This window comes from Peromyscus eremicus, chromosome 7 (genome assembly GCF_949786415.1).
Source record: "Peromyscus eremicus chromosome 7, PerEre_H2_v1, whole genome shotgun sequence".
Classification (NCBI taxonomy): domain Eukaryota; kingdom Metazoa; phylum Chordata; class Mammalia; order Rodentia; family Cricetidae; genus Peromyscus; species Peromyscus eremicus.
In genome coordinates, this window is record NC_081422.1 from 59,485,499 (window position 1) to 59,493,295 (window position 7,797).

At 43.8% G+C, this 7,797-nt stretch overlaps 1 protein-coding gene across 1 annotated transcript in view; it reads left to right on the forward strand.

The window, feature by feature from the left end:
- Positions 1-2,011: 2,011 nt before the first annotated feature.
- Positions 2,012-7,797, forward strand: part of Ints14 (integrator complex subunit 14) — a 9,796-nt gene continuing 4,010 nt past the window's right edge. Inside the window, exons 1-4 of the mRNA XM_059269046.1 lie at positions 2,012-2,121; positions 2,905-3,199; positions 5,430-5,710; positions 7,734-7,793. Of these exons, the coding sequence (XP_059125029.1) occupies positions 5,489-5,710; positions 7,734-7,793 (282 nt within the window). The 5' untranslated portion in view covers positions 2,012-2,121; positions 2,905-3,199; positions 5,430-5,488. The remainder of the gene's footprint in view (positions 2,122-2,904; positions 3,200-5,429; positions 5,711-7,733; positions 7,794-7,797) is intronic.

Below are 7,797 nucleotides of genomic sequence, written 5' to 3' on the forward strand. Positions count from 1 at the left end.
GTGGGTCATGGCCAGGCTAGAGGCTGCAGGAAGGAAGATAAAGGGTATGGGCCAGCACCGATGTGTAAGAGAGCAGGGAAGGACGGAAAATGGAAGCGGGTCCTCTCCCCGTCTTCCCACTTCCTCTGTGCTTACTACTTACCCTTCTCTTTGTAGATGAAAAACTCATCTTGGGAACTTAGTGGACAAACCATGAAACTCCAGTTCAGTTCACATGGTACAGAAAACTACATTTTCAACAAGTGCCCCTGGAAAACTGGGAAACTCCCTGTGAGCCCTAAATCCTAGCCCCTGAGAGAAGCTCAGTATTTGTCACTAATGTCCTCTTCACCACACCATGACCAAAGCACTCTACCTTTCAAGGCCTGTGTCACAGCAGTTTACTGTTTCAAATCAGGAAATAAGGAGGTGAGGTGTTACAAAAGCGATGCTATTTATTGATTTTCTTTAAAGTATGTGTGGGAACATGTAAAGACTGTGGACAGTTAGGGTGGGAAAAAGAGACTTATCAGTCAGCTAAAGCTTGAAAGGCACCTCCTTTGACCTTTCCATCAATGCTCTCTGATTTTATATTCACAGAAAAACCTTCTGAGTTTTAATGGGGCTCCACTAAAAGGGAAAAAAAATCTCCAAAACATATAATGGTTGTCATGGTCTCCTCTTGATAGTTCTGTCTTTTGTCATCAATTTTTAATAAACTGATCTTTTCCTTTCTAAGTCTCTGAAAAGCCAGTTGTTCAGCAGAACTAGGCCAGCAAAAATCTAATCACCCATCAGATCATTACTAGTGAGCAAACTAATAAACTTAAGTTTAGACTTTAAGGTAATAAACCAGATCATGTCTCTAAGCTGGCCTAGGACAGTAACCCATAGCTGAGTCATGACCACACTGGGCAACTAGACAGATAACTCTTCTGCCTGAAAAGTCTTGGCCAGATCCCTCCCAAAAGGGGGAGATTAGAAAATATGGCTAAATAGTCAGGCTGTAGTCTTACTTACCTAGAACCCCGTGCCTGCTTAAACATAACAAGGTCTTTGAGCGGTTGAGGCTAGCCACATTGAGGCAAGATATTCTGAAGCAAACAGGAGCTAAGTCTGCAGGCCGTGTGCCTTGATATTGGTAAAGATATTCCCAGAGCCTGACGTTGCTTTCTCTGCCACCTCTAACACAAAGAGGAAACAGGAAAGAACAACCAGAAACTAGACCCACACTCTCCCACAGGACAACTTGTGACAAGTCAGTTCTAAGAGTTTTCCTTCCTTATCCCACTTGCAACCCACAAGCTAAAAAGAAAAAGTCATATGCTGAAGGCCTTCTAGGGAGCTCTGTGTTCTCACTCGTAATTGATGTTGTGAAGCATTGCTCTTTGAACCATAACTACCCTGTTGGCATCCATTCAGGCCTACCACTAACTGGCATTCCCTGGGCCCCAGCAAGTAACTTTTTGCCCACCTCACCCTCCAATCCCCCAAGGACCTCCCTGAGGCATATACTATGCTGAGGACATCTGGTGGACAGAGGAGCGGCAGGGGCCTAAATGCAAAACCCCTCAGCACACCTTAGGCACGGAAGCAATAACTGAGCCACGCATGTCTGTCTCAAAGACAGTTAGGGAAAATAACATGGGCGTATGTCCTGAGGGGGACCCAGATCTCAATGCAAATTAGGCTCATGTCAGCCAGGTGCTTACAGTCTGAGCACTCAGCCGGGAATTACAGTTTTTAAGAGTAGGAAGAGCATTCTGTCTACTGTGCAGAAAAAGAAAAGAAGCTATGACAGAATGAGTCGGAGACTGGCCAGGAGCGGTCTACAGAGAAAGCGAGGCCGAGGTAAATGGAGGGGAAGCAAACGGAGAATGGGGTAAGAGGAGGAGGAAAGGTCCAGAAGCTGGCAAGGCTCAGCCTCCGCGGAAATTGGGCTCTGTGGGCAAGAGGCGGGGAAGATGCGCCCCTTAGCGTCCCAGCCGAGCTACAGCCCGGCTCCCGGGGTCTGGAAGCCCCGCCCAGACCGCGCTGTCCGCCGGCTCCGGGTTCCCTTGTGTGGCGCGGCCCTTAAGTTCTGGCTGTGGCGCGCGGGCGGAAGGTTTAAGCGGACGGACCGAGGCTGGCGCTGAGCTCCGGGTGAGTCCGGGAAGCAGCGGCGTGAGGCTTGTGTTTCGTTGCTGTTGGGGTTGCGGGGGAAGGGGTGAAGGTGAAGCAGCAGCGGGCGGGCGACGGGCCTTCGCTGCCGCCCCCGCGGGGTGGCCGGCTCTGGGCGCCGGCTCCAGGGCCTGCTCCCGGCCTCCCTTCCGTGTGGCCCGGGGCTTCAGCGCGGCTCTTGGAAACAGCGGGATTTCGCGCCCGGCCAAACCTCCTGTGTCCCCTCTTCCCCTGACAGACTTCCGTCCCTGGCCCCGGGGAGTTTCGTCTCCTCTTTCCCCAACAAATGTTTTGGGCTCGTTTTAAAGGTAAAGTCTATTCTCCAAGTTGCAATCCATATGAAAGATGCTGTATTTCCGGCCATTCATTCAGAGATATGATCACCTGAGAACTCAGAGGAACTCATAGGGCAAGTCAGGGTGACAGGAAAACTGAGGTGGAATCAAGTTTTGGGAGCGAGACTCTTGAGAACGAAATGCACTGAGCGGGCAAATTATCCCCTCCAGCGTAGAACTATAAATATAGTTGATGGCTTTTAGAGCAGTCAGGTGGTGAGGGAATATCATCGGGAGTAGTCTGTCCGGAAGACCCTTAGTTGTCTGAAACGTTGTCTGTAAAATGGTACCTATTTGGAAAGGCAGAGGGCTGTGTGGGGAAACTTGAAGATCAGAGCCAATCCAAGTGAAAAATACCGTGTTATCTCAAAATGCTAGGCTAGTAGATAGAGGTTTAATTTTTCTTTCTTTTTTTTTAATTTTTAACTAGGTCCAGACTACTTGAGTGAACCAACCTTCAGAAACATTCCATTCTTTCGTTTATCCCAGTGCTTACAACCTGAGTACAAAATTGGATTGCCACAAGTTGGCCACGGCTGAGGAAGTGCACTTGGGACCCGACACAAATGCGCCAGTCAGGAGAAAGAGCCAGCTTCTCAGGTGTCTTCAGAGAAGGCCAGACTGACAGCTGTGGTCACCCATTGCAGTACTAACAGCAGAGTTCATGGGCTGGAAGTGCTTGTTGATACCTGATCCGAGTAAACCATTTCCCATTCTCTTAAGAGGTGAGGGTATTATTCTCCATGATCTTCAACTTTTAAAAAAACATAAAAGTCTACATGCATAAATGTGACCACAAGAGCCAGATAAACTATACCTGAATAAAGTGCAGGAATTCCTGGTGTCTCTGCTAAAATAGAAGAAAGGAAATGTAACTCTGTGTCCACAGTTAAATTTTATAATGTATTTTGCTAATGAATTAATGTTGTATGTTGTGATTAGGAGTAGTTCATTAGTTATGATTAGATATTTGTTGAGCACCTACTATGTGTCCGATGTAACTCTGAGTAGACATTAGTAAGCAAACTATTGTGATCCTTGCCCTTAGCTCGTCTCGTTAATGCAGTTCTGAACTCATTTTTCTTGGAGCTTCTCTTCAGAACAGAGTTTTGCAGCATGGACTTAGAAAAATGCTAGTATGTAGCAAACCAGGGCAGTAATGTGCTGGGTGGTGAGGCCATGTCATCTCCCAAAGGGTGACTACGTTTAGCACACATTGTTTAGTGAGACAGAGAGAGGGATGCATGTTTAATTTCTCTTTCAGGGGCTGGAGTGGTTCATGGGTTAAGAGCAGCACTTCTAGAGGACCTGAGTTAAATTCTCAGGCCCCACATTAGGCAGCTCCCAAGCCCCTGTAACTCCACCTCCAGGGGATTCAACACTCTACTCTGGATTCTCCTCTGGATTCTGCTGGCACCTGCTCCTACACTGCATGCAATCACACAGACACATACACTGAGTAAAACTAAATGAATTTTTGTTTTAATTTTCTTTCTGACTGTCTTAACATTTTGGATGCCTAGGAGAGTCTGAAAAAGTAATTCTTTTCTCTGGATTAACTCTATTGGTATTGGATACATGAGATGTTACAATATTTGAGATGTATCTATGGCCATTATGTGGTAAAAAGGTTTTCCTGTTTGATCTGAGTCCCTAACCCTTACATATAACATTGTTTCCAAGACCCAATATGTGCTGAGTTTCAACAACCTACTTAGAAAAGGAATTCTAGAATGTCACACATTTATAGTTGGGCATGTACCTAACAGGAAGTCTGCCTCTTGTTAAATTAGTGAACACTAAATTTTGAACCTGTTGAGTCTGCCCTAATTGTGTATAACATATGCAATGTGATTTTTCTGATTTTAGTCTCTTGAGACAGGGTTTCATATAGCTCACACTGGCCTCAAGCACCTCAGTAGCTAAGAATGACCTTGGAATTCTGATCCTCCTGTCTCCACCTCCTGAGGGCCAGGATTACAGTGGCTTACAATGTAATTTTAAGTTTTTATTATTTGAGATAGAGTCTTACTATAGAGCCCTGGCTGTCTTGGAACTCACTATGTAGTCCAAACTGGCCTGGAACTCACAAATCTACCTCTCAGGTGCTTGGATTAAAGCCTGGGTCAATGCCACTGTGCCTGGCCTACAGTGTGATTTTTATGAATTCACATGTAGTACACACACACACACACACACACACACACACACACACATGCATTCAGGCACACACATGTATTATGAACTGCTTTTTAAAAAACTCATTCTTTATACATAAATATTTCCTAAATCTGTGTCATTTATTATAGCTCAATAACATTATTACATCTGCAGATTTAGAGAGGGTCAGCAGCCTCTATCCATATGAGCAGATCTGTGTGTCTGGGAACGTTATTCTGGAGAACAGAGACATTTTCTCCACACTGATCTTATTCCATGATCTTAAAGAGCTCTTTCTTTCTCCCATTGTTATGTTTTTGCTCTCTTATACAGTTGCATAGGGAAACTTTAACTTTCGTACAGATTCTTTAATTTTTCTTTTCCTAAAACAAAGGCACCAAGCCACAAAGGAATTAAACACTTGCACTAATGCTACAGTATTCATCAAGATAGTAGCAAAAACAAACAGTCAGTTGTCAGGTAGTACATAGCATAGGATGGCTGGAGGTGTTCACAATAAATTAAGGAGGTGATGTCGGAGTCTTTATTGTATTAAGTTGTGTAAAACTAGAGAGTGTGGAATCAAGGACTACCTGAGTTTAATGCATTGCTGCATCTAGTGTCCTGGATTTATGGCTGCTCAGTGGGTGTACCCAGGAGAGGCCCTCACGGTGAACCAGGCTTCTTTAATTCTATGGGGCTCACCTCCACATATTTCTAGGAAATTAGTTCAAATGGTGTTGAAAAAAAAACTTCGCTTCCCAGGATATGTAAGACCTTATTTCTTCTCCACAGCATTTCTCTGGTTGTAGCTGGCTCTCTGTTCCTAGAGGGAGTGCTAGAATTATTCCATCATGCCCACTGTGGTGGTAATGGATGTATCCCTTTCCATGACCCGACCTGTGTCTGTCGAGGGCTCTGAGGAATACCAGCGGAAGCACCTGGCTGCCCACGGCTTGACAATGCTGTTTGAACACATGGCCACAAACTACAAGCTTGAATTTACAGCACTCGTGGTTTTTTCATCACTCTGGGAACTGATGGTCCCCTTCACAAGAGATTACAACACCCTACAGGTACTCACAGCAATCAGTTATTGTCGATACTTTTGACGGAGCCCAAATTTCCTGGGAGATAACAGTATTGTGACTGTGGAATTGTTTCCTGAGTGTGTAGGTATGTTTCCTGAGTATGTAGGTATGTTTCCTGAGTGTGTAGGTATGCAGTCTGCAACCACAAACAAGATTCACAAGGTCTAGCTTTCCTCTGCAGAACCATGGGGTAGGGATGTGCTTTATTTCCTTCTCTTGGTTTTCTGGAATCTGAGGATAGTGCTCTGTACGCTAAAATTCAGCATCTTTATATCCAAACTTCTTTCTGCCTTCCCATAAAACTTAAGGAACTGAAAAGTAGCCCATCCTCATTTTTTAAAATCATTATTATAAAAATTCAAAATTATATTTACCCTCTGACAGATATCTTTGAGTTACAGATACCAAGATACACTTTCTTTTTCTTTTCTTTTTTTGAGACAGGATTTTTCTAAGTAGCCTTGGCTGTCTTGGAACTAGCTCTGTAGACCAGGTTGGCCTCGAACTCACAGAGATCCACCTGCCTCTGCCTCCCATATGCTGGGATTAAAGGCATGCACCACCACTGCCAGGCCCAAGATACACTTTTTAAACCTTGGCCAGTAGCTATTATCTTCAAGGCTTTTCTGTGGTATGCTAAAGAATTTATTTTCTGACATCTTTAAATCATTAATATTTCCTAGGTGCTTAACATAGTACCTTGTCCTCAGTGAGTAGTCTATTTGTGGAATTAAACTGAATAGTTTAAATGATAGTTAGGCAAGTTAGGAAGCAAGGATCATTTTAGCTTGAATTTTACACACACACACACACACACACACACACACACACACACACAGAAATGGGGCTGGAGAAATGGCTCAGCAGTTAAGAGTACTTAGTAGCACTTACTGCTCACGCAAAGGAACTGGGTTCTGTTCCCAGCACCCAAATAGCAGCTCACAACTGTCTGTAACTAGTTTCAGGAAATTTGACACCTCTTCTGACCTCTGAGGGCTCCTGCATGTACATGGTGCACATCATATATACAAATACAAAATAAATAGTTTTAAAATATATATGTAAAAAAATTTTTTTTTGTTAAGGTGTTCCATTTTTAGCTCCCATTTTATTTTATTTTTTATTCTAATTGTATTAGATCACTTTGGGGGAATTTGAGATGGGGTCTTTTGTATGACCCAGGCAGACCTCCATTTCTCAATCTTTCTCAGCCTCTTGAGTACTGGCATTACAGATATGCACCACCATGCCTGGCTTTTACTAATTTCTTACAAATGATTAAGCTTAAGGATTTTGATATTCAGGAGTTCTGAAATTTGAAGAATTACTATGTATGGAATTGAGAAGTCGTAATTAAGATCTGGAACCCTGAAGTCAGGCTGCTTGGATTCAGATGCAGGCTCTGTCCCCTCTCATCATGAGAAAGTTACTTAATCATTCTGTACCTTGGCTTCCTTGTTTAAAAGAGGTTTAAATGTACATGATGGCCAGGTGTACATAAGTGCTGGAAATGGTGTTTACGAGGTGATTAATGGCTGCGCGGTGGTGGTGCACACCTTTACTCCTAGTGCTTGGGAGGCAGAAGCAGGCAGATCTCTGAGTTCAGGCCAGCCTTGTCTACAGAGCGAGTTCCAGGACAGCCAGGGCTACACAGAGAAACCTTTCTCAAAAAAACCAAACCAACAACCAAACAACAACAACAAAAAAGATGTGGTTAATGTTCGATATAGTTGACATTTTCGTGACCTTCAATTCTTGACTTCGGTGTTCTCAGTCCACTCAGACACAGACATAGGACTGCCCCCTCTCACCTGATAAGAGGACAAAATGAAGAAAGCTAATTTAACTATCCTTTATAGGTGAGAAACTCTTTTTCTTTAAAGAACCTGTCCCTTGGGGCTCTCAGAGGCTTAGTGTACCCTGTGTAGCAAGTATGCTTTGAATAATTTGTGTTTTCTAATAACAAACAATAAAGAACAGTAAGCACTTGTATCTTTTATTCTACAAGGAAGCACTGAGTAACATGGATGATTATGACAAAACCTGCTTGGAGTCTGCCTTAGTTGGTGTTT